The sequence below is a fragment of the Bombina bombina genome, chromosome 12 (genome assembly GCF_027579735.1).
Source record: "Bombina bombina isolate aBomBom1 chromosome 12, aBomBom1.pri, whole genome shotgun sequence".
In the NCBI taxonomy this organism is placed as follows: Eukaryota; Metazoa; Chordata; class Amphibia; order Anura; family Bombinatoridae; genus Bombina; species Bombina bombina.
In genome coordinates this window covers 124847827-124872368 of record NC_069510.1, presented here as the reverse complement: position 1 = coordinate 124872368, position 24542 = coordinate 124847827, and the positions used below count along the sequence as shown (strand labels likewise).

General features: G+C 40.4%; 1 protein-coding gene across 1 annotated transcript in view; it reads left to right on the top strand.

The window, feature by feature from the left end:
- NUP188 (nucleoporin 188) overlaps window positions 1-24542 on the top strand; it is a gene marked incomplete in the record, with an annotated part of 235410 nt that overhangs the window by 82999 nt on the left and 127869 nt on the right. The window contains 6 exon segments of the mRNA XM_053696185.1: window positions 10141-10255; window positions 10332-10532; window positions 23464-23553; window positions 23839-23904; window positions 24083-24202; window positions 24284-24410. Of these exon segments, the coding sequence (XP_053552160.1) occupies window positions 10141-10255; window positions 10332-10532; window positions 23464-23553; window positions 23839-23904; window positions 24083-24202; window positions 24284-24410 (719 nt within the window).

Here is a 24542-nt window from a genome sequence, read left to right as displayed (position 1 = left end):
ATACGTTGTCTGATTCTATTCAGACAGATACTCCCCTTGAGGAGATCCAGGATAGGATTAAGGCTCTTAAGTTGGCCAATACCTTTATTATGGATGCTTCCCTACAAGTCATTAAGTTGGGAGCAAAGATCTCTGGCTTTGCCGTACTGGCCCTCAGAGTTTTATGGTTGAAGCCCTGGTCTGCGAATGTGTCATCGAAGTCTAAGCTTTTGGCGATTCCCTACAAGGGTAAGACCTTGTTTGGGCTGGGCTTGGCTGAAATTATTTAATATATTATGGGAGGAAAGGGACATTTCCTCCCTCAGGATAAGAGGAATAAGCAGAAGGGACGTCAGAGTAATTTTCGTTCCTTTCGAAACTTCAAGGGTAAATCTTCCTCACCCTCTGCCAAACGGGAACAGTCCAAGTCTTCCTGGAGGTCCAATCAGTCTTGGAACAAGGGGAAGCAATCTAAGAAGCCTGTTAGTGACTCTAAGTCAGCACGAAGGGTCTGCCCCCGATCCGGGACCGGGTCTTGTGGTGGGCAGGCTTTCTTTCTTCCTTTAGGCCTGGGTTCGGGATGTGCCAGATCCCTGGGCAGTGGGACATCCGTGTCCCAGGGATACAAACTAGATTTCAAAACCTTTCCTCCCAGGGGCAGGTTTCTGCTCTCAAGGTTATCTGTAGACCAGATAAAAAGAGAGGCATTCTTACACTGTGTCCTGGACCTTTCTGACCTAGGAGTGATGGTTCCTGTTCCAATGCAGGAACAGGGTCTGGGATTCTACTCCAATCTGTTTGTGGTTCCAAAAAGTGGGAACCTTCAGATCAGTTTTAGATCTCAAAAGTCTAAACAAGTTTCTCAGAGTAACGTCCTTCAAGATGGAAACTATTCGTTCAATTCTTCCCTTGGGTCAAGAGGGTCAACTCATGACAACTGTAGATTTAAAGGATGCGTACCTACATGTTCCCATCCACAGGGATCATCACAAGTTTCTGAGGTTTGCCTTTCTAGACAAACACTTCCAGTTTGTGGCTCTTCCATTCGGCCTTGCCACAGCTCCCAGAATTTTCTCAAAGGTCCTGGGAGCCCTGTTGGCGGTGCTCCGGTTGCGGGGCATTGCTGTGGCGCCTTATCTGGATGACATTCTGGTCCAGGCGCCTTCCTTTCAACAAGCAAACTCTCACACAGAGATGTTATCTTTTTCTGCGTTCTCACGGATGGAATGTAAATTTGGGAAACAGTTCTTTGATTCCAGCTACAAGGGTTGTGTAGCTGGGAACCATAATAGATTCCTTATCAATGAGAATATTTTTGACAAAGGTCAGAAAATCAAAGATCCTCGACTCTTGTCTGGCCCTTCAGTCTTCTCCTCGGCCGTCTGTGGCTCAATGTATGGAGGTGATCAGTCTGATGGTAGCTGCCATTGACATCAGTCCGTTTGCCCGGTTCCATCTTGGACCTCTGCAGTTATGCATGCTCAGACAATGGAACAGGGATTATACAGACCTGTCTCTGCGAATTTTTCTGGATCAGGCGACAAGAGACTCTCTTCCTTGGTGGTTGTCTCAGGATCATCTCTCCCAGGGAACTTGCTTTCGCAGACCCACCTGGGTGATTGTGACAACGGACACCAGCCTGCTGGGATGGGGAGCAGTCTGGGACTCACTAAAAGCTCAGGGGACATGGACCCCGGGAGGAGTCTGTTCTCCCCATAAACATCCTATAGCTGAGGGCAATCTTCAATGCTCTTCTGGTCTGGCCTCAGTTAGCTTCGGCCCGGTTTATCAGGTTGCAGTCGGATAACATAACTTCAGTGACTTACATCAACCATCAGGGAGGAACTCGGAGTTCCTTGGCCATGACAGAGGTAGCCAAGATTATTCAGTGGGCAGAGACCCACAACTGCTGTCTATATCTGGGATCCACATTCCAGGAGTGGACAATTGGGAAGCGGATTTTCTGAGCAGACAGACTTTTCACCCGGGGGAGTGGGAACTCCATCCGGAGGTGTTTTCCAACTTGATTCTCAAATGGGGACAGCCGGAGCTGGATCTCATGGCATCTCGACAGAATGCCAAGCTCCCGAGGTACGGGTCGAGGGATCCTTAGGCTGTATTGAGATGCTCTGGTCGGTCTAGCATACCTATTTCCTCTGTTCGCTCTCCTTCCTCGGGTCATTGCTCGAATCAAACAGGAGAGGGCATTGGTGATCCTCATTGCACCGGCGTGACTTCGCAGGATCTGGTATGCAGACCTAGTGGAGATGTCATCTCTTCCACCTTGGAGACTTCCATTGAGGAAGGACATTCTACTTCAAGGGCCCTTCCTTCACCCAAATCTCGTTTCTATGAAGCTGACTGCTTGGAGATTGAACGCTTAATTTTATCCAAGCGCATTTTCTTTCATGTAATTAGCAAGAGTCCATGAGCTAGTGACGTATGGGATATACATTCCTACCAGGAGGGGCAAAGTTTCCCAAACCTCAAAATGCCTATAAATACACCCCTCACCACACCCACAATTCAGTTTTACAAACTTTGCCTCCGATGGAGGTGGTGAAGTTAGTTTGTGCTAGATTCTACGTTGATATGCGCTCCGCAGCAAGTTGGAGCCCGGTTTTCCTCTCAGCGTGCAGTAAATGTCAGAGGGATTTGAGGAGAGTATTGCCTATTTGAATGCAGTGATCTCCTTCTACGGGGTCTATTTCATAGGTTCTCTGTTATCGGTCGTAGAGATTCATCTCTTACCTCCCTTTTCAGATCGACGATATACTCTTATATATACCATTACCTCTGCTGATTCTCGTTTCAGTACTGGTTTGGCTTTCTACAAACATGTAGATGAGTGTCCTGGGGTAAGTAAATCTTATTTTCTGTGACACTCTAAGCTATGGTTGGGCACTTTGTTTATAAAGTTCTAAATATATGTATTCAAACATTTATTTGCCTTGACTCAGAATGTTCAACATTCCTTATTTTTCAGACAGTCAGTTTCATATTTGGGATAATGCACTTGAATTAATCATTTTTTTCTTACCTTCAAAAATTTGACTCTTTTTTTCCCTGTGGGCTGTTAGGCTCGCGGGGGCTGAAAATGCTTCATTTTATTGCGTCATTCTTGGCGCGGACTTTTTTGCCGCAAAAAATTCTTTTCCGTTTCCGGCGTCATACGTGTCGCCGGAAGTTGCGTCATTTTTTGACGTTATTTTGCGCCAAAAATGTCGGCGTTCTGGATGTGGCGTCATTTTTGGCGCCAAAAGCATTTAGGCGCCAAGTAATGTGGGCGTCTTATTTGGCGCTAAAAAATATGGGCGTCGCTTTTGTCTCCACATTATTTAAGTCTCATTTTTTATTGCTTCTGGTTGCTAGAAGCTTGTTCTTTGGCATTCTTTCCCATTCCTGAAACTGTCATTTAAGGAATTTGATCAATTTTGCTTTATATGTTGTTTTTTCTCTTACATATTGCAAGATGTCTCACGTTGCATCTGAGTCAGAAGATACTACAGGAAAATCGCTGTCTAGTGCTGGATCTACCAAAGCTAAGTGTATCTGCTGTAAACTTTTGGTAGCTATTCCTCCGGCTGTTGTTTGTATTAATTGTCATGACGAACTTGTTAATGCAGATAATATTTCCTTTAGTAAAGTACCATTGCCTGTTGCAGTTCCCTCAACATCTAAGGTGCAGAATGTTCCTGATAACATAAGAGATTTTGTTTCTGAATCCATAAAGAAGGCTATGTCTGTTATTTCTCCTTCTAGTAAACGTAAAAAGTCTTTTAAAACTTCTCTCCCTACAGATGAATTTTTAAATGAACATCATCATTCTGATTCTGATGACTCTTCTGGTTCAGAGGATTCTGTCTCAGAGATTGATGCTGATAAATCTTCATATTTATTTAAAATGGAATTTATTCGTTCTTTACTTAAAGAAGTACTAATTGCTTTAGAAATTGAGGATTCTGGTCCTCTTGATACTAATTCTAAACGTTTAGATAAGGTATTTAAATCTCCTGTGATTATTCCAGAAGTTTTTCCTGTTCCTAATGCTATTTCTGCAGTAATTTCCAAAGAATGGGATAAATTGGGTAATTCATTTACTCCTTCTAAACGTTTTAAGCAGTTATATCCTGTGCCGTCTGACAGATTAGAATTTTGGGTCAAAATCCCTAAAGTTGATGGGGCTATTTCTACCCTTGCTAAACGTACTACTATTCCTACGTCAGATGGTACTTCGTTTAAGGATCCTTTAGATAGGAAAATTGAATCCTTTCTAAGAAAAGCTTATCTGTGTTCAGGTAATCTTCTTAGACCTGCTATATCATTGGCTGATGTTGATGCAGCTTCAACTTTTTGGTTGGAAACTTTAGCGCAACAAGTAACAGATCATGATTCTCATGATATTATTCTTCTTCTTCAGCATGCTAATAATTTTATCTGTGATGCCATTTTTGATATTATCAGAGTTGATGTCAGGTTTATGTCTCTAGCTATTTTAGCTAGAAGAGCTTTATGGCTTAAGACTTGGAATGCTGATATGGCTTCTAAATCAACTCTACTTTCCATTTCTTTCCAGGGTAACAAATTATTTGGTTCTCAGTTGGATTCTATTATCTCAACTGTTACTGGTGGGAAAGGAACTTTTTTACCACAGGATAAAAAATCTAAGGGTAAAAACAGGGCTAATAATCGTTTTCGTTCCTTTCGTTTCAACAAAGAACAAAAGCCTAATCCTTCATCCTCAGGAGCAGTTTCAGTTTGGAAACCATCTCCGGTCTGGAATAAATCCAAGACTGCTAGAAAGGCAAAGCCTGCTTCTAAGTCCACATGAAGGTGCGGCCCTCATTCCAGCTCAGCTGGTAGGGGGCAGGTTACGTTTTTTCAAAGAAATTTGGATCAATTCTGTTCACAATCTTTGGATTCAGAACATTGTTTCAGAAGGGTACAGAATTGGTTTCAAGATGAGACCTCCTGCAAAGAGATTTTTTCTTTCCCGTGTCCCAGTAAATCCAGTGAAAGCTCAAGCATTTCTGAATTGTGTTTCAGATCTAGAGTTGGCTGGAGTAATTATGCCAGTTCCAGTTCCGGAACAGGGGATGGGGTTTTATTCAAATCTCTTCATTGTACCAAAGAAGGAGAATTCCTTCAGACCAGTTCTGGATCTAAAAATATTGAATCGTTATGTAAGGATACCAACGTTCAAGATGGTAACTGTAAGGACTATCTTGCCTTTTGTTCAGCAAGGGCATTATATGTCCACAATAGATTTACAGGATGCATATCTGCATATTCCGATTCATCCAGATCATTATCAGTTCCTGAGATTCTCTTTTCTGGACAAGCATTACCAGTTTGTGGCTCTGCCGTTTGGCCTAGCTACAGCTCCAAGAATTTTTACAAAGGTTCTCGGTGCCCTTCTGTCTGTAATCAGAGAACAGGGTATTGTGGTATTTCCTTATTTGGACGATATCTTGGTACTTGCTCAGTCTTTACATTTAGCAGAATCTCATACGAATCGACTTGTGTTGTTTCTTCAAGATCATGGTTGGAGGATCAATTTACCAAAAAGTTCATTGATTCCTCAGACAAGGGTAACTTTTCTGGGTTTCCAGATAGATTCAGTGTCCATGACTCTGTCTTTAACAGACAAGAGACGTCTAAAATTGATTTCAGCTTGTCGAAACCTTCAGTCACAATCATTCCCTTCGGTAGCCTTATGCATGGAAATTCTAGGTCTTATTACTGCTGCATCGGACGCGATCCCCTTTGCTCGTTTTCACATGCGACCTCTTCAGCTCTGTATGCTGAATCAATGGTGCAATTATTACACAAAGATATCTCAATTAATATCTTTAAAACCGATTGTTCGACACTCTCTAACGTGGTGGACAGATCACCATCGTTTAATTCAGGGGGCTTCTTTTGTGCTTCCGACCTGGACTGTAATTTCAACAGATGCAAGTCTCACAGGTTGGGGAGCTGTGTGGGGATCTCTGACGGCACAAGGAGTTTGGGAATCTCAGGAGGTGAGATTACCGATCAATATTTTGGAACTCCGTGCAATTTTCAGAGCTCTTCAGTTTTGGCCTCTTCTGAAGAGAGAATCGTTCATTTGTTTTCAGACAGACAATGTCACAACTGTGGCATATATCAATCATCAAGGAGGGACTCACAGTCCTCTGGCTATGAAAGAAGTATCTCGAATTTTGGTTTGGGCGGAATCCAGCTCCTGTCTAATCTCTGCGGTTCATATCCCAGGTATAGACAATTGGGAAGCGGATTATCTCAGTCGCCAAACGTTGCATCCGGGCGAATGGTCTCTTCACCCAGAGGTATTTCTTCAGATTGTTCAAATGTGGGAACTTCCAGAAATAGATCTGATGGCGTCTCATCTAAACAAGAAACTTCCCAGGTATCTGTCCAGATCCCGGGATCCTCAGGCGGAGGCAGTGGATGCATTATCACTTCCTTGGAAGTATCATCCTGCTTATATCTTTCCGCCTCTAGTTCTTCATCCAAGAGTAATCTCCAAGATTCTGAAGGAATGCTCGTTTGTTCTGCTGGTAGCTCCGGCATGGCCTCACAGGTTTTGGTATGCGGATCTTGTCCGGATGGCCTCTTGCCAACCGTGGACTCTTCCGTTAAGACCAGACCTTCTGTCTCAAGGTCCTTTTTTCCATCAGGATCTGAAATCCTTAAATTTAAAGGTATGGAGATTGAACGCTTGATTCTTGGTCAAAGAGGTTTCTCTGACTCTGTGATTAATACTATGTTACAGGCTCGTAAATCTGTATCTAGAGAGATATATTATAGAGTCTGGAAGACTTATATTTCTTGGTGTCTTTCTCATCATTGTTCTTGGCATTCTTTTAGAATACCGAGAATTTTACAGTTTCTTCAGGATGGTTTAGATAAGGGTTTGTCCGCAAGTTCCTTGAAAGGTCAAATCTCTGCTCTTTCTGTTCTTTTTCACAGAAAGATTGCTATTCTTCCTGATATTCATTGTTTTGTACAAGCTTTGGTTCGTATAAAACCTGTCATTAAGTCAATTTCTCCTCCTTGGAGTTTGAATTTGGTTCTGGGAGCTCTTCAAGCTCCTCCGTTTGAACCTATGCATTCATTGGACATTAAATTACTTTCTTGGAAAGTTTTGTTCCTTTTGGCCATCTCTTCTGCCAGAAGAGTTTCTGAATTATCTGCTCTTTCTTGTGAGTCTCCTTTTCTGATTTTTCATCAGGATAAGGCGGTGTTGCGAACTTCTTTTGAATTTTTACCTAAAGTTGTGAATTCCAACAACATTAGTAGAGAAATTGTGGTTCCTTCATTATGTCCTAATCCTAAGAATTCTAAGGAGAAATCGTTGCATTCTTTGGATGTTGTTAGAGCTTTGAAATATTATGTTGAAGCTACTAAGTCTTTCCGAAAGACTTCTAGTCTATTTGTTATTTTTTCCGGTGCTAGAAAAGGTCAGAAAGCTTCTGCCATTTCTTTGGCATCTTGGTTGAAATCTTTAATTCATCTTACCTATGTTGAGTCGGGTAAAACTCCGCCTCAGAGGATTACAGCTCATTCTACTAGGTCAGTTTCTACTTCCTGGGCGTTTAGGAATGAAGCTTCGGTTGATCAGATTTGCAAAGCAGCAACTTGGTCCTCTTTGCATACTTTTACTAAATTCTACCATTTTGATGTATTTTCTTCTTCTGAAGCAGTTTTTGGTAGAAAAGTACTTCAGGCAGCGGTTTCAGTTTGAATCTTCTGCTTATGTTTTTTCATTAAACTTTATTTTGGGTGTGGATTATTTTCAGCAGGAATTGGCTGTCTTTATTTTATCCCTCCCTCTCTAGTGACTCTTGTGTGGAAAGATCCACATCTTGGGTAATCATTATCCCATACGTCACTAGCTCATGGACTCTTGCTAATTACATGAAAGAAAACATAATTTATGTAAGAACTTACCTGATAAATTCATTTCTTTCATATTAGCAAGAGTCCATGAGGCCCGCCCTTTTTTTGTGGTGGTTATGATTTTGTATAAAGCACAATTATTCCAATTCCTTATTTTATATGCTTTCGCACTTTTTTATCACCCCACTTCTTGGCTATTCGTTAAACTGAATTGTGGGTGTGGTGAGGGGTGTATTTATAGGCATTTTGAGGTTTGGGAAACTTTGCCCCTCCTGGTAGGAATGTATATCCCATACGTCACTAGCTCATGGACTCTTGCTAATATGAAAGAAATGAATTTATCAGGTAAGTTCTTACATAAATTATGTTTTTTCTGAGTCGGTCATTGAGACCATGATTCAGGCTCGTAAACCTGTTACCAGAAAGATTTACTATGAGATATGGCGTAGATATCTGTATTGGTGTGAATCCAGAGGTTTCTCGTGGAGTAGAGTTCGGATTCCTAGGATTTTGCCTTTTCTCCAGGAGGGTCTGTAGAAGGGATTATCTGCTAGTACCTTGAAGGGTCAAATATCCACCTTGTCTGGCGGATGTACCAGACGTGCAATCTTTCTGTCAGACCTTGGTCAGAATCAGGCCTGTGTTCAAACCTGTTACTCCGCACTGGAGTATTAGATATTAGATATTAAGATGTTATCTTGGAAAGTTTTTTTTCTTGTTGCAATCTCTTATGCTCGTAGAGTCTCAGAACTCTCAGCGTTGCAGTGTGAATCCCCTTACCTTATTTTTCATTCGGATAAGGTAGTTCTGCGTACTAAGTTAGGTTTTCTCTCTAAAGTGATTTCGGATAGGAACATTAATCAAGAAATTGTTGTTCCTTCTTTGTGTCCTAACCCTTCTTCTAATAAAGAGCGTCTGCTGCACAACCTAGATGTGGTGCGTGCTTTGAAATTCTATTTACAGGTGACTAAGGATTTTCACCAGTCTTCTGCTCTGTTTGTGGTTTTCTCTGGGAAACGCAAGGGTCAGAAAGCTATGGCTACTTCTCTTTCTTTGCGGCTGAAGAGTATAATTTGTTTGGCCTATGAAACTGCTGGACAGCAGCCCCCTGAGAGAATAATGGCTCTTTCCACGAGGGCTGTTTCCTCTTGCTGGGCATTCAAAAATGAAGCTTCTGTGGAACAGATTTGCAAGGCTTCAACTTGATCCTCTCTACACACTTTTTCAAAATTCTATAAATTTGATACTTTTGCCTCGGCTGAGGCTTCTTTTGGGAGAAAGGTTCTTCAAGCAGTGGTGCCTTCCGTTTAAGTTCTCTGTCTTGTACCTCCCTTATCATCTGTGTCCTCTAGCTTGGGTATTGATTCCCAATAGTAATTAGAGATGATCCGTGGACTCACCGTGTCATTAGAAAGAAAACAAAATTTATGCTTACCTGATAAATTTCTTTCTCTCTTGACACGGGGAGTCCACGGCCCGCCCTGTTTTATTTAGACAGTTTTTTGTGTTATAAACCTCAGGCTCCTCTGCACCTTGTGTTACTTGCTTTCTCTCTTTTTCCTTTGGTCGAATGACTGGGGTTGGGGGGAAGGGAGGTGATATTTAACAGCTTTGCTGTGGTGCTCTTTGCCTCCTCCTGCTGGCCAGGAGTGATATTCCCAATAGTAATTGGAGATGATCCGTGGTCTCACTGTGTCAAGAAAGAAAGAAATTTATCAGGTAAGCATAAATTTCGTTTTCCGATTTCCAAAACTTGGCTTAGCTTTCACTAAGTAACTCTCACCAAGCTTTCCTTGATTTTTAGCATTTCCTTCTAAAGGAAACACCTTGTTATTACAAAGCATGTTTGTTGTCTTACTCTTAAAAAAACATACCAACCAAGTGTAAACCTTTACAAAACAAATTGACACCTTGTTTGCTGCAGTTGTTTTTTAATAGCCAAACTCCGCCCATCTCTTGCCTTATGGAGCCAACCGCTACTTAATAACCTCTTAACGGTCTAGGAGTCTCTTGCTTAAATCATTTAGAAGTGTTTGGTAGAGATATTAAAAAGGCTACTGAACTATGCGTAACTACAAGCACTTCTGATAGCTGCAAGACCTTTACTTTAGTGTAACGTTGTGGGATTGGGCTATTGGTATGCCTTTTAATTAGATGTTTTTTAATAACTGGTTTAGATTTTATTGTAATAAAATAGTTCATCAATAGAATGAGTAATAAAACAGTTGATAATGGTAACCTTGCTCATTCCTATAGCTACTTCTCTGTTCTGATCTTGCTGGAAGGGATGGACATGGACTCTCTACAGGAATGTGCCTTTAACGATCAAATCGAGCAGCACCCTTTTGCTTCACAAAGTCAGATCTGCAAGGTAAGGAGGTTTCTCATTTCTATTCACAGTTTTCCCACTGTCATGTAAAGTAATGGTTTAAACTCCACCTTTGCAGGAAATGGACAGCATTCTGCTGATGTTTGGGGACATTCCGCACCACGCTCCTGTGCTCCTGGCCTGGGCCCTTTTGAGGCACACTCTTAGCCCAGAAGAAGCGACTCAAACAATTCATAAAATGGGCAGCGCTGCCATCCATCTCCACGTCTTTCCCTATTTGACACACATGCTCCAAGCCCTAAGTAACGGAGAAAACAATGTAAGTGTCCAATTCACTGTCAGTATAGATGCACAGGGTGCAGAGCTTTTCATCTTACCATATTGTATATTTGTTTAATCATTTTGTTAAATATTTTTTATTATAAATATATGAATGACAGGTTTACGAGAGAAAAAAAAAAAGACTACAGACTTGCTCAATAAAATCCTGGATCAAACAGTTGTGAATTGGATCCATATACTAGTCTTATTGTCATTAATTATCAAAACAATGACCTGTGCAGCAAATGTAAATTTTATTAGGATGTTGCCATATTTTAAATAGAGGAAAACATTTTTAATAACAAAGATTTCCTTCCATAAGGCAGGGAGAGTCCACGACTTCATTCCTTACTGTTGGGAAATACAACACCTGGCCAAGAGGAGGAGGCAAAGACACCCCAGCTAAAGGTTTAAATATCCCCTCCCATTTCCTCTATCCCCCAGTCATTCTTTGCCTTTCGTCACTATAGGAGGTGGCAGAGAAGTGTCAGAAGATTTGGATTGTCCTGTAATGGGTATGTTCCCTTCCAGAAAGGACTGGAGTTTTAAGTAATCATGTCAACCTCTCAGTGAGAGTATTGATGAAAGTTAGAGTCTGGAGATGCAGGGAAAGCTTTTCTGCTAAACCATCCAGACTGTCACTAACAGCTCCTGAGCAATCAGTGCTGACGAGTTTCACTGCTTGCTGCTACACACTCAAGTCCATGTCAGAAGTGCTGCTGCAGGACTGTCACACTTGAGAGGCTGTGCCTGTTCAACAGCATGCATCCTGGAGGGTAAGACAGTTTTTTATATGTATATATATATATATATATATATATTTCTTTCATGTAATTAGCAAGAGTCCATGAGCTAGTGACGTATGGGATATACATTCCTACCAGGAGGGGCACAGTTTCCCAAACCTCAAAATGCCTATAAATACACCCCTCACCACACCCACAAATCAGTTTTACAAACTTTGCCTCCTATGGAGGTGGTGAAGTAAGTTTGTGCTAGATTCTACGTTGATATGCGCTCCGCAGCAGGTTGGAGCCCGGTTTTCCTCTCAGCGTGCAGTGAATGTCAGAGGGATGTGAGGAGAGTATTGCCTATTTGAATGCAGTGATCTCCTTCTACGGGGTCTATTTCATAGGTTCTCTGTTATCGGTCGTAGAGAGTCATCTCTTACCTCCCTTTTCAGATCGACGATATACTCTTATATATACCATTTCCTCTACTGATTCTCGTTTCAGTACTGGTTTGGCTTTCTACTACGTGTAGATGAGTGTCCTGGGGTAAGTAAGTCTTATTTTCTGTGACACTCTAAGCTATGGTTGGGCACTTTTATATAAAGTTCTAAATATATGTATTCAAACATTTATTTGCCTTGACTCAGGATGTTCAACGTTCCTTATTTCAGACAGTCAGTTTCATATTTGGGATAATGCATATGAATAAATAATTTTTTCTTACCTTAAAAATTTGTCTTTTTCCCTGTGGGCTGTTAGGCTCGCGGGGGCTGAAAATGCTTCATTTTATTGCGTCATTCTTGGCGCGGACTTTTTTGGCGCAAATTTTTTTTCTGTTTCCGGCGTCATACGTGTCGCCGGAAGTTGCGTCATTTTTGATGTTTTTTTGCGCCAAAGGTGTCGGCGTTCCGGATGTGGCGTCATTTTGGCGCCAAAAGCATTTAGGCGCCAAATAATGTGGGCGTCTTTTTTGGCGCTAAAAAAATATGGGCGTCACTTTTGTCTCCACATTATTTGTCTCATTATTTTGTGCTTCTGGTTGCTAGAAGCTTGTTCTATGGCATTTTTTTCCCATTCCTGAAACTGTCATTTAAGGAATTTGATCAATTTTGCTTTATATGTTGTTTTTTCTATTACATATTGCAAGATGTCCCACGTTGAAGCTGAGTCAGAAGATACTTCTGGAAAATCCCTGCCTGGTGCTGGAGCTACCAAAGCTAAGTGTATCTGCTGTGAACTTTTGGTATCTGTTCCTCCAGCTGTTGTTTGTACTGTTTGTCATGACAAACTTGCTAATGCAGATAATATTTCCTTTAGTACTGTTACATTACCTGTTGCTGTTCCGTCAACATCTAATACTCAGTGTTCCTGATAACATAAGAGATTTTGTTTCTAAATCCATTAAGAAGGCTATGTCTGTTATTCCTCCTTCTAGTAAACGTAAAAAGTATTTTAAAACTTCTCATTTTTCAGATGAATTTTTAAATGAACATCATCATTCTGATACTGATATTGGTTCTTCTGATTCAGAGGATTCTGTCTCAGAGGTTGATGCTGATAAATCTTCATATTTATTTAAAATGGAATTTATTCGTTCTTTACTTAAAGAAGTCCTAATTGCATTAGAAATTGAGGATTCTAGTCCTCTTGATACTAAATCTAAACGTTTAGATAAGGTTTTTAAATCTCCTGTAGTTATTCCAGAAGTTTTTCCTGTCCCTGGTGCTATTTCTGAAGTAATTTCCAGGGAATGGAATAATTTGGGTAATTCTTTTACTCCTTCTAAACGTTTTAAGCAATTATATCCTGTGCCATCTGACAGATTAGAATTTTGGGACAAAATCCCTAAGGTTGATGGGGCTGTCTCTACTCTTGCTAAGCGTACTACTATTCCTACGGCAGATGGTACTTCCTTTAAGGATCCTTTAGATAGGAAAATTTAATCCTTTCTAAGAAAAGCTTACTTGTGTTCAGGTAATCTTCTTAGACCTGCTATATCTTTAGCGGATGTTTCTGCAGCTTCAACCTTTTGGTTAGAAGCTTTAGCGCAACAAGTAACAGATCATAATTCTCATAGCATTATTATTCTTCTACAACATGCTAATAATTTTATTTGTGATGCCATCTTTGATATCATTAGAGTTGATGTCAGGTATATGTCTCTAGCTATTTTAGCTAGAAGAGCTTTATGGCTTAAAACTTGGAATGCTGATATGTCTTCTAAGTCTACTCTGCTTTCCCTTTCTTTCCAGGGTAATAAATTATTTGGTTCTCAGTTGGATTCTATTATCTCAACTGTTACTGGAGGGAAAGGAACTTTTTTACCACAGGATAAAAAATCTAAAGGTAAATTTAGGTCTAATAATCGTTTTCGTTCCTTTCGTCACAACAAGGAACAAAAGCCTGATCCTTCATCCTCAGGAGCGGTATCAGTTTGGAAACCATCTCCAGTCTGGAATAAATCCAAGCCTTTCAGAAAACCAAAGCCAGCTCCCAAGTCCACATGAAGGTGCGGCCCTCATTCCAGCTCAGCTGGTAGGGGGCAGATTACGTTTTTTCAAAGAAATTTGGTTCAATTCCGTTCACAATCTCTGGATTCAGAACATTGTTTCAAAAGGGTACAGAATTGGCTTCAAGATAAGGCCTCCTGCAAAGAGATTTTTTCTTTCCCGTGTCCCAGTAAACCCAGCGAAGGCTCAAGCATTTCTGAAATGTGTTTCAGATCTAGAGTTGGCTGGAGTAATTATACCAGTTCCAGTTCTGGAACAGGGTCTGGGGTTTTATTCAAATCTCTTCATTGTACCAAAGAAGGAGAATTCCTTCAGACCAGTTCTGGATCTAAAAATATTGAATCGTTATGTAAGGATACCAACATTCAAAATGGTAACTGTAAGGACTATCCTGCCTTTTGTTCAGCAAGAGCATTATATGTCCACAATAGATTTACAGGATGCATATCTGCATATTCCGATTAATCCAGATCACTATCAGTTTCTGAGATTCTCTTTCCTAGACAAGCATTACCAGTTTGTGGCTCTACCGTTTGGCCTAGCTACAGCCCCAAGAATTTTTACAAAGGTTCTCGGTGCCCTTCTGTCTGTAATCAGAGAACAGGGTATTGTGGTATTTCCTTATATGGACGATATCTTGGTACTTGCTCAGTCTTCACATTTAGCAGAATCTCATACGAATCGACTTGTGTTGTTTCTTCAAGATCATGGTTGGAGGATCAATTTACCAAAAAGTTCATTGATTCCTCAGACAAGGGTAACCTTTTTAGGTTTTCAGATAGATTCAGTGTCCATGACTCTGTCTTTGACAGACAAGAGACGTCTAAAGTTGATATCCGCTTGTCGAAACCTTCAGTCACAATCATTCCCTTCGGTAGCTTTATGCATGGAAATTCTAGGTCTTATGACTGCAGCATCGGACGCGATCCCCTTTGCTCGTTTTCACATGCGACCTCTTCAGCTCTGTATGCTGAACCAGTGGTGCAGGGATTACACAAAGATATCTCAATTAATATCTTTAACACCGATTGTACGACACTCTCTGATGTGGTGGACAGATCACCATCGTTTAGTTCAGGGGGCTTCTTTTGTTCTTCCGACCCGGTCTGTAATTTCAACAGATGCAAGTCTGACAGGTTGGGGAGCTGTTTGGGGGTCTCTGACAGCACAAGGGATTTGGGAATCTCAGGAGGTGAGATTACCGATCAATATTTTGGAACTCGTGCAATTTTCAGAGCTCTTCAGTCATGGCCTCTTCTAAAGAGAGAATCGTTCATTTGTTTTCAGACAGACAATGTCACAACTGTGGCATACATCAATCATCAAGGAGGGACCCACAGTCCTCTGGCTATGAAGGAAGTATCTCGAATTCTGGTATGGGCTGAATCCAGCTCCTGTCTAGTTTCTGCGGTTCATATCCCAGGTATAGACAATTGGGAAGCGGATTATCTCAGCCGCCAAACGTTACATCCGGGCGAATGGTCTCTTCACCCAGAGGTATTTCTTCAGATTGTTCAAATGTGGGGACTTCCAGAAATAGATCTGATGGCCTCTCATCTAAACAAGAAACTTCCCAGGTATCTGTCCAGATCCAGGGATCCTCAAGCGGAAGCAGTGGATGCATTGTCACTTCCTTGGAAGTATCATCCTGCCTATATCTTTCCGCCTCTAGTTCTTCTTCCAAGAGTAATCTCCAAGATTCTGAAGGAATGCTCGTTTGTTCTGCTGGTAGCTCCAGCATGGCCTCACAGGTTTTGGTATGCGGATCTTGTCCGGATGGCCTCTTGCCAACCGTGGACTCTTCCGTTAAGACCAGACCTTTTGTCGCAAGGTCCTTTTTTCCATCAGGATCTCAAATCCTTAAATTTAAAGGTATGGAGATTGAACGCTTGATTCTTAGTCAAAGAGGTTTCTCTGACTCTGTGATTAATACTATGTTACAGGCTTGTAAATCTGTATCTAGGGAGATATATTATAGAGTCTGGAAGACTTATATTTCTTGGTGTCTTTCTCATCATTTTTCCTGGCATTCTTTTAGAATTCCGAGAATTTTACAATTTCTTCAGGATGGTTTGGATAAAGGTTTGTCTGCAAGTTCCTTGAAAGGACAAATCTCTGCTCTTTCTGTTCTTTTTCACAGAAAGATTGCTAATCTTCCTGATATTCATTGTTTTGTACAAGCTTTGGTTCGTATAAAACCTGTCATTAAGTCAATTTCTCCTCCTTGGAGTTTGAATTTGGTTCTGGGGGCTCTTCAAGCTCCTACGTTTGAACCTATGCATTCGTTGGACATCAAATTACTTTCTTGGAAAGTTTTGTTCCTTTTGGCTATCTCTTCTGCCAGACGAGTTTCTGAATTATCTGCTCTTTCTTGTGAGTCTCCTTTTCTGATTTTTCATCAGGATAAGGCGGTGTTGCGAACTTCTTTTAAATTTTTACCTAAGGTTGTGAATTCTAACAACATTAGTAGAGAAATTGTGGTTCCTTCATTGTGTCCTAATCCTAAGAATTCTAAGGAGAGATCATTGCATTCTTTGGATGTTACTGCAAATGGTGTGTGGAGATATTATATCTGACTCAACTATGCTGCCCCTAAATCTGATCTCTCCCAAAATCAGATGTGATTATGAAAACAAGCTACGTGGGGGGAGGGGAGCGCTCTGGTGTGAGCTGTGAGTAGGATTGTGGTTAGATGTGTGTTGTGTGAGCCAATCTTTGATTGGTATCAGTGGTGAATGAAATAAAATAAAAATAATATAGTGAATAACTAAATCAAAATGATATATAACCAATCTTTGATTGGGATATATTTCTAATATATCTAGTGAAGTGTGAGATAATTATCTCAAATAATATAGCTAATCTGTGATTGGGATATATTTTCTAAATATCTAATATATCTAGTGAAATATGAGATAGTTGTCTCAAATAATGTATGAGACTATTGTCTCGAGGGTTAACAATGAATGTCAGTCTAGACTATATGACTAGGTTTGGTAGAATAAATTCGATGCCCTTCTTTGGGGTATTTTAAAACCACATTGATATGAATTGAAAATAAGACAATATATTCAGATAAGTGTTAATATAATTTTACTAAGCAATATTTAAAAGATAATTTCTTTATACATCGATTTATTGATAACCATATAAAAGTGTAATTATAAAATACAAAATTGCTAAATAGCAGTTACGTTATACTCGCCTAATATTTCTTATAGGTTAACGACTCTGAAGTACTGAGAATGACTTGTCTCCTAAAACTCATTAATGTTAGCAATGGTGCAGGTGATTGTATTGTGTATACAATCGCTATAGATGTGCAGCTTGTAGGATAATACACATTAATTTCAATACAGAGACAATTCCTTAAAAGATATATACATATATTCCTTGACTGATATATGTGCAAAACAGATGTAAATGCATATCAGATGTTAATGTACATCAAATCCAGTTAGCGTTAATGGTAACAGTGTTAATGATCCTGTTTAAAAACCTATAGTTAAATATGTATAGGTATACGTTGGTCGTCAACGTATACCTATACATATTTAACTATAGGTTTTTAAACAGGATCATTAACACTGTTACCATTAACGCTAACTGGATTTGATGTACATTAACATCTGATATGCATTTACATCTGTTTTGCACATATATCAGTCAAGGAATATATGTATATATCTTTTAAGGAATTGTCTCTGTATTGAAATTAATGTGTATTATCCTACAAGCTGCACATCTATAGCGATTGTATACACAATACAATCACCTGCACCATTGCTAACATTAATGAGTTTTAGGAGACAAGTCATTCTCAGTACTTCAGAGTCGTTAACCTATAAGAAATATTAGGCGAGTATAACGTAACTGCTATTTAGCAATTTTGTATTTTATAATTACACTTTTATATGGTTATCAATAAATCGATGTATAAAGAAATTATCTTTTAAATATTGCTTAGTAAAATTATATTAACACTTATCTGAATATATTGTCTTATTTTCAATTCATATCAATGTGGTTTTAAAATACCCCAAAGAAGGGCATCGAATTTATTCTACCAAACCTAGTCATATAGTCTAGACTGACATTCATTGTTAACCCTCGAGACAATAGTCTCATACATTATTTGAGACAACTATCTCATATTTCACTAGATATATTAGATATTTAGAAAATATATCCCAATCACAGATTAGCTATATTATTTGAGATAATTATCTCACACTTCACTAGATATATTAGAAATATATCCCAATCAAAGATTGGTTATATATCATTTTGATTTAGTTATTCACTATATTATTTTTATTTTATTTCATTCACCACTGATACCAATCAAAGATTGGCTCACACAACACACATCTAACCACAATCCTACTCACAGCTCACACCAGAGCGCTCCCCTCCCCCCACGTAGCTTGTTTTCATTCTTTGGATGTTGTTAGAGCTTTGAAATATTATGTTGAAGCTACTAAGAATTTCCGAAAGACTTCTAGTCTATTTGTTATCTTTTCCGGTTCTAGGAAAGGTCAGAAGGCCTCTGCCATTTCTTTGGCATCTTGGTTGAAATCTTTAATTCATCATGCTTATGTCGAGTCGGGTAAAACTCTGCCTCAAAGGATTACAGCTCATTCTACTAGGTCAGTTTCTACTTCCTGGGCGTTTAGGAATGAAGCTTCGGTTGATCAGATTTGCAAAGCAGCAACTTGGTCTTCTTTGCATACTTTTACTAAATTCTACCATTTTGATGTGTTTTCTTCTTCTGAAGCTGTTTTTGGTAGAAAAGTACTTCAGGCAGCTGTTTCAGTTTGAATCTTCTACTTATAATTTAAACTTTATTTTGGGTGTGGATTATTTTTCAGCGGAATTGGCTGTCTTTATTTTATCCCTCACTCTCTAGTGACTCTTGCGTGGAAAGATCCACATCTTGGGTAGTCATTATCCCATACGTCACTAGCTCATGGACTCTTGCTAATTACATGAAAGAAAACATAATTTATGTAAGAACTTACCTGATAAATTCATTTCTTTCATATTAGCAAGAGTCCATGAGGCCCACCCTTTTTTTGTGGTGGTTATGATTTTTTTGTATAAAGCACAATTATTCCAATTCCTTATTTTTTATGCTTTCGCACTTTTTTCTTATCACCCCACTTCTTGGCTATTCGTTAAACTGATTTGTGGGTGTGGTGAGGGGTGTATTTATAGGCATTTTGAGGTTTGGGAAACTTTGCCCCTCCTGGTAGGAATGTATATCCCATACGTCACTAGCTCATGGACTCTTGCTAATATGAAAGAAATGAATTTATCAGGTAAGTTCTTACATAAATTATGTTATATATATATATATATATATATATACACACACGTTTGCTATGCAGGGTCACAGTGTGGCTCCTTTATACCTCGATAGGGTCAAGGGTTACTCTCTCCTTCAGGGAGATTATTTGAACAGTTTGGGGATTTATATCTGCCTAATGTGAGTTTTTTTTTTTTTTTTTGGCTTTGAACAAACAGGTGTCACTTTCGTTTTTGAAGTGTTGGGCAGCTCATAATAGCTTGGCGCCCTTTTTCATAGCAGGGGAAGTCCTGTCTTACGTACCACATGACCGGGTGCGGTCTCTTTCATTTCCTAAGATCCTGCTGCAGACATCACTCCTGAGGAGAGCGTTTTCTCTATTAGCTGTCTGGGTCTAGGAGGTGGTGAGTGCCCCAGCTATTGGGAGTATTAAGGTGCCATTTTTTTAAATAAAAGCGTTTCTTTTTTATTGTCCTGTGAGTATATGCAAAGCTATGGAGGACTCTGATACTACATTAGAAGGTTCTGCTCCTTCTGTACTGATTAATAATTCCTGTTTATATTGTGAGGAGACTGTAGTTTGCCTGCCTGCTCAATTTTGTTCCATTTGCCTAAACACTGTTCTAAAGTCTAAGAAGGGAGACAAGCCTGCTGATACTCATAGCGCTACTAGCCCTTCCGAGCCGTCTACTTCTCAGGAATCTGGGTCCTGAAAAATTACTACCCTCTCTACATTACCCGCTCCACATGCAGTTCCCCGTAGCTCAACTAATCCTCCATCTGGAGGGGACTTTTTTCCAGTGGACTTTGCAGCGCAGTTACAATTTGCGGTGTCTGCGGCCCTGAGGGCCTTATCTCGCTCTAACAAACGCAAGAGAAAGGTTAAACACAGTTCTCCTGACCTTTAGTCATCTAAATATTCATTGGATTTAGCTACTATATCCCAGCTATCCGAGGATGAGTTAACCTCTGTAGCTTCAAGGGTGAACTTCAGTTATTAAATCTCCTTCAGCGGAGGAACCCTCCTTATAGATTTAAAATTGAGCATCTGCGTTTTTTTATTAAAGGAGGTTCTGTCTACTCTAGAGGTACCATAGGCTACTCTCCCTAAGATCCCTAAATTAGACAGGGTTTACGAAGATAGGAAGGTCCCTCTGACTTTTCCTGCACCAGTTAAGATGGCGAACATTATTAGTAATGAATGGGAAAGTGTGGGATCTTCTTTTTTCCCTTGTCTACTTTTAAAAAATTATTCCCGGTTCCTGACTCTCAATTAGATTTGTGGGGATCCATCCCGAAGGTGAATGGCGCTATTTCCACGCTGGCTAATCATACTACTATCCCTCTGGAGGATAGTTCTTCATTTAGAGAGCCTATGTATAAAAAAATGGAAACTTTTCTGAGGAAGATGTTTCAACATACTGGGTTTTTATTTCAACCGGCGGCAGCTGTAACCGCGGTTGCTGGATTAGCTACCTACTGGTGCGACACTCTGTCAAAGCTCATTGAGGTGGAAACTCCCCTCAAGGATATTCAGGAGAGAATTAAGGCACTGAGAATTGGTAACTCCTTAATCTGTGACGTGAATATGAAGATTATTCGCATAAATGCAAAGGCTGCTGGCTTTGCGGTTCTAGCCCAACGGGCTCTCTGGTTGAAGTCTTGGTCTGCGGATCTGAATTCTAAATCCAGACTCCTCTCTCTTCCCTTTGGTCCAGTGCTGGACTCCATTATCCCTACGGTTACCGGAGGGAAAGGTGCCTTTCTACCGCAGGATAAGAAGAATAGGCCTAAGGGATGGCAACTGTCTAATTTTCATTCCTTTCGTGCTGAGAAGTCCTCTTCCAAGTCTGAGCAGCCCAAGCGTATTTGGAAGCTCGCTCACTCCTGGAATAAGTCCAAACAGACTTAGAGGCCCACCGAGAACAAATCGGCATGATGGGGCGGCCCCCGATCGGATCGAGTAGGGGGCAGACTGTCTCTTTTTTTCAGATGCTTGGTTCCAGGATGTACAGGATCCTTGGGTCCTGGAGGTTGTATCTCAAGGATACAGGATAGGATTCAAGTCTCATCCGCCCAGGGACAGATTCCTACTCTCCAGTCTTTCGACAAGACCGGAATAGAGGGCTGCCTTCTTAGGCTGCATATGGGATCTCTCCTCTCTTGGAGTAATTGTCCCGGTACCTACAGCAGAAAAAGGTTTGGGATTTTTTTCAAATCTTTTCGTGGTTCCAAAGGAGGGAACTTTCCATCCAATTCTGGACTTAAAGTGCCTTAACAAGTTTCTGAGTGTTCCCCCTTTCAAGATGTCCTTCCTGACCTCTGGTTCAGGAAGGACAGTTTATGACCACAATAGACCTGAAGGATGCATACTTTCACGTCCCGATTCACAGGGAACATTTTCAGTTCCTGAGGTTTGCTTTTCTAGATCAGCACTTCCAGTTCATAGCTCTTCCGTTTGGCCTAACTACTGCTCCAAGGATATTTACAAAGGTTCTGGGGGCTCTTCTAGCCGCTGCCAGAACGTGAGGTATTGCAGTAGCACCTTACCTGGACAATATCTTGATATAGGCACCATCTTTTCGTCTAGCTAAAAAACAGTCCCTTCTCAGTCTTCTTCGATCACATTGATGGCAGATAAACTTGGAAAATAGTTCTCTTACTCCAAGTACAAGGGTTAATTTCCTGGGAATTTTAATAGACTTCATATCCATGAGAATATTCCTCACAGATCAGAGACGTTGAAAGCTAACTTCTGCATGTCTTGCCCTCCAGGCCTCCTCGAGACCCTCAGTGGCTCAGTGTATTGAGGTAATCGGACATCATGGTGTCCTGCATGGATATCATTCATTTTGCCAGATTCCATCTCAGACCCTTACAACTATTATCTAAATAATGAAAGAAATGTTTTGGATTTACTGTGCCTTTAAGGCTCTGGCTAGGATCAGACCCGTGTTTAGATCTGGGGCTCTGCCTTTGAGCCTCAATCTTGTTCTTAGTATTTTGCAGTAAGCTCCATTTGAGCCTATGCATCCTGTTGACATTAAATTGTTATCTTGGAAGATTCTTTTTTTTTTGCTGGCTATTACCTCTGCACGCAGAGTTTCTGAGATTTCTGCTTTGCAATGTGACCCCCCTTATCTGGTTTTTCATGCTGATACGGTGGTTTTACGCACTAAATTAGGGTTCCTCCCTAAGGTGGTCTCGGATCGTAACATTAATCAAGAAATTGTTGTTTCTTCCTTGTGCCCTAATCCTTCTTCAGCGAACAAGCGTTTGCTTCATAATCTGGATGTGGTTCGTGCCTTGAAGTTCTATCTTTAGGCTACTAAGGATTTCAGACAATCTTCCTCTTTGTTTGTCATCTATAAGGGGCAGAAGGCTACTATGACTTCTCTCTTTCTGGTTGAGGAGTGTCATCCGCTTAGCTTATGAGACAGCAGGACGACAGCCTCCTGAGAGGATAACTGCTCATTCCACTAGAGCAGTGGCTTCCTCCTGGGCTTTTAAGAATGAAGCCTCAATGGATCAGATTTGTAAGGCGGCTACCTGGTCGTCCTTACACACCTTTCCTAAAGTTTACAAGTTTGATGTGTTTGCTTCGGCTGAAGCAGCTTTTGGGAGAAAAGTTTTGCAGGCTCTGGTGCCCTGAGAATAGGGTCCGCCTCTTTTTTCTGTTCCCTCCCGTTATTCATTTAGTGTCCTCTGGAGCTTGGGTATAGTTTTCCCAACAGTAAGGAATGAAGTCGTGGACTCTCCCTGCCTTATGGAAGGAAAACATAATTTATGCTTATCAGATAAATTCCTTTCCTTCCTGGCAGGGAGAGTCCACGACCACAACCGTAATTTTATCTTTTTGCTGGTCAGCTCGCTTTTTATATTATTTCTTCTGACACCTTTTTATACCCTGATGTTTCTCCGATTTTTCCTTGTTACCTCGGCAGAATGACTGGGGGATAGGGGAAGTGGGAGGGATATTTAAGCCTTTGGCTGGGGTGTCTTTGTCTCCTCCTGATGGCCAGGTGTTGTATTTCCCAACAGTAAGGAATGAAGTTGTGGACTCTCCCTGCCTGGAAAGAAAGGAATTTATCTGGTAAGCATAAATTATGTTTATTTGGTGTATACAGTCAGATATAATCAGTTACTTCATACTACATAGCGGCCATGCATTAAGAATTTGGGAGATGCTGGTGGTGATACAACAATTCCTAACTCTCATTTTTTTTTATTATTAAGATCTCTCCATGTGGTTTCTGCTTTGCATGATGACTTGTTCAGTTTCTTTTTCTGGGATTAAGAATTGTTTGTTCAGTTGAACAGTATATTCACTGATGATCTTTTTTATTACTTAACTAGTTAGTAACTTGCGTTGTTTTGCAGTGCACAACCAGCACCGCCTGTGTGTGTATCTACAGCCTCTTGTGCTTTGTCCTGACGTCCTTGGAAGAACACACGTTAGGGAAACAACAGGTGTGTATAGGGGTAGGAATCTTAGTTACAGGAGCTTGATAGATTACAGTCCTGAAAGCTGTTTCTGCTTCCTCGCTACTTTCAAAGCAACAGACGAATGGTAGAGTTGATGTAACCGTTGACATAGACACAACACCAGATTAGAATAACTGCACATCACGTTATCGTCTAGCTAGAGAAAAATACATTTATTATTTGTCTCAGCAGTCTGCTTCTTTTATTTTTATTAAACAAAAAACTTTATTTGTAATCACCCATTTAGTTATGCTTTTTTTTATTCCTCAGGATATTCTTGATACTGCTTGTCAGGTGCTGGCTGCTCCGAACCTTCCAGACCTCTTCTGGAACACAGTGAGTGTGAAGCTGAATCTTTTACATATCTATATACACTTTCATTAATCGAATAGAAAATAAATTAGACCTACAAGCACTGTGTATTCGCATGTATTGGGAAGTCTGGCACTGGCTTTGTACACTTTTTGGGTTGGTGCTAATGTGTTTTTTCCCCCCTCTGTTTCTTTGCTATCAGGAACCCACAACTGGACTTGGGATCTTGTTGGACAGCGTATGTGGGGTGTTCCCCTATCGCCTGTCACCTCTCCTGCAGCTTCTAACTGCTCTTGTCTCCAACAAATCTACTGCCAAAAAGGTGAGATGCTGGAATTGACGTGAGCTTTTAGTAACATTAATTTCATTACTTTGTAAGAATGATCACCGTATGTTCCCACAGGTATACACCTTCCTGGATAAAATGTCATTTTACACAGAGCAGTACAAATTTAAGCCCCAGGATGTTCTGTCGCACGATGATGAGACTGTTTGGCGCAGACGTTCCCCAAAACTAATTTATGCCCTAGGTAGGAGACGGATTCTGCTCACTGCATTTGACAAAGCTTTTGTTACTTTTTTGCCATTTTGTTTGGCATTGCTGGATAAAAGAATAGTTTCTAAATGATTACATAAATGTTCTTTTATCTTAAATACCCATT